Source organism: Atta cephalotes, assembly GCF_000143395.1.
Source record: "Atta cephalotes unplaced genomic scaffold scaffold00002, whole genome shotgun sequence".
NCBI lineage: Eukaryota > Metazoa > Arthropoda > Insecta > Hymenoptera > Formicidae > Atta > Atta cephalotes.
In genome coordinates, this window is record NW_012130066.1 from 386,853 (window position 1) to 389,071 (window position 2,219).

The window sequence follows — 2,219 nt, forward strand, 5'->3', positions numbered from 1 at the left end:
AATATCATTATTTTTCAAAATAACTACCTTTAGCTTTAAGACGCTTTGGAAATATATCAACGATAACCGCGTATTTTTCCACATATAAATTTTTCCAGATAGCCATATTTATAGAATGGTCTTCAGTTCATCAACCGATGAAAATCTTTTGTTGCAGAGTCTTTTTAGCATTTAATAAGATGTAACTAACTCTCCAAAGTTGTTTTTTAAATATCCAAGTAGTAAGCTGATATTATTTGTCATTTTGACGTTAAAATGATGACATATAGCGTTAGCTTGATACTTGGATATGATACTTGAATGATTTGATAAATACACAAAACTTTATGACAAAATTTTTTTATTATTCTCTATGTTTTGATACGCTATTTCTGGATGCTCAAGGCTTCTTTCAACCTAGAAATATAAATTTTTGTTGTATTGTGCGTAATTCCGGGGTATCCGCGGGAGGGTCGATCGTCCACTTTGGTGAGATGTAGAAACGACCCATGAATTCCAAGCTGTATTCCGTGCGGGATGAACGATGGCCGATCTGGGCGGATGTCGTCCTAGGGAAGGCTGGTGAAGCTTTCAAAGGAATCGGCGAACGTTCGGCTACGTCTTCCGGTGGGTCACGCTCGAAAGCATTCGCCGGAAGTCCTGCTTTTCTGCATTTCTCCGCCAGCACCTACGGTCAGTGACACGGCAGACACATTGAAATTCGTCTGCGGTTCGCATGTTCTTTTTCTTTTTTTTCTGCCGTACGCGACTCGCCAACCAACAGAGTTTTTAAGGTACCTGGTTGAAAAATTGCCCGGTCAGATGCTCGTACTTCTGCGGCCACGAACATCGCGACAAACTTTCGAGGAAATTCGTTTCCTTGCTGAAAATATTAACGAAATAATCATCTGCACTTCATGCATAAGAATGAGTCTATTATCATTATATTAATGAACTATTAGGTTTGTTTTGTATTGCTGTATTAGATTGTATTGGAACTTTCCTTTTCATTTTCGCTAAATTTAAATCATACAGTCTTAGTCCAAAATATTAGTTCTAATATTACTTTATTAACCATTATTTAAAAAGCTTTTAGCTCAATTGATTTATGACATTTGCTGTAAATTATCCTTTTTTTCAAGAACCATTTAAATTTATGCACAACATCGGTAATTAATAAGTAACTATGTGCGGATGAAAGAATTTTAGATAAATGAGAAAATATAGATATCTAATATTGTTAGCTAGAGCTGTATCTATTTCATTTTAATTACAATACAAAAAGTATATATAATAAAAGTATATATAAATACTACTTCAGCTATTATAAAAACAAACTTTTGTTATAAAACTATTGTTATACTTTCCATAACAAATGCATTACCGAATATTATCAGCGGCCACTTCGTTTTTTAAGACATCACCACGTTTTGTTATAGAGATTACCCTCTCGGTCACTTTCTTGATTTCTTTATCTTGTTTTTCTTCAGCCATTCGGGTGGATGTTTTCGCTCGACGAACGAAGTCTTCAATATTGAATCCGATTAAAGCATATGCGCGGTTTGTTCGATACCTCAGATTGTTACTATAGTTATCGCGCGCGGTAATATTGAAATTCCCTGCATTTTCATATATAGAACCTTTCCATCGCTTTAATTCATTCAATAATTACATCGTGAATGAAATCTTTGCAATGAAAATATGAAGTTACACGTCTAAAGTGTCTTTTTATGGGCAATTTCGAATTTTCGAGTTATATCCAATATTGACGCGATTTTTTATAGACCTCGTAAATTTTTCAATTTTGCCATATCTAATATATATCGGACTATTCCGAAAGAATATCGAAATCAAAATGATAAAATAGATGGAAATTCCACTTCGGTGGAAGATCTCGTAAATCCGTTATTCGGTATTTGTCACGATCGCGATAATTCTGCGGTTACAAAGCTAGACAGGGATAAGCACCAGAAACTCTTCTTCGATTGTCGAAGTGGCCGGGAAATAATCAAGCGAGCGACGATAGCGTCTATCTGAGCCTGAGTACGTCTGCATCGAGGTCGTCTCAAGTCGATGTTCGAGTGTATGAGAACGTACGACCGAAGGATATACTGTGTAGAGTGTACATCAAGGTAGAGAGAAAGAGAGAGCAAAGGAGAAAGACGCATTTATTAACAGAGGAGATGGAGAAAGAGAGAGAGAGAGAGAGAGAGAGAGAGAGAGAGAGAGAGAGAGAGAGA

The 2,219-nt window shown here is 36.1% G+C and overlaps 1 protein-coding gene across 1 annotated transcript in view; it reads right to left on the reverse strand.

Annotated features, from left to right (window-relative positions):
• Window positions 1-391: 391 nt before the first annotated feature.
• Window positions 392-2,219, reverse strand: part of LOC105622487 — a 4,839-nt gene continuing 3,011 nt past the window's right edge. The window contains exons 2-4 of the mRNA XM_012203907.1: window positions 1,364-1,598; window positions 778-862; window positions 392-667 (exon numbers count right to left, since the gene is read on the reverse strand). Coding sequence (XP_012059297.1) covers window positions 392-667; window positions 778-862; window positions 1,364-1,598 — 596 coding nt within the window. The remainder of the gene's footprint in view (window positions 668-777; window positions 863-1,363; window positions 1,599-2,219) is intronic.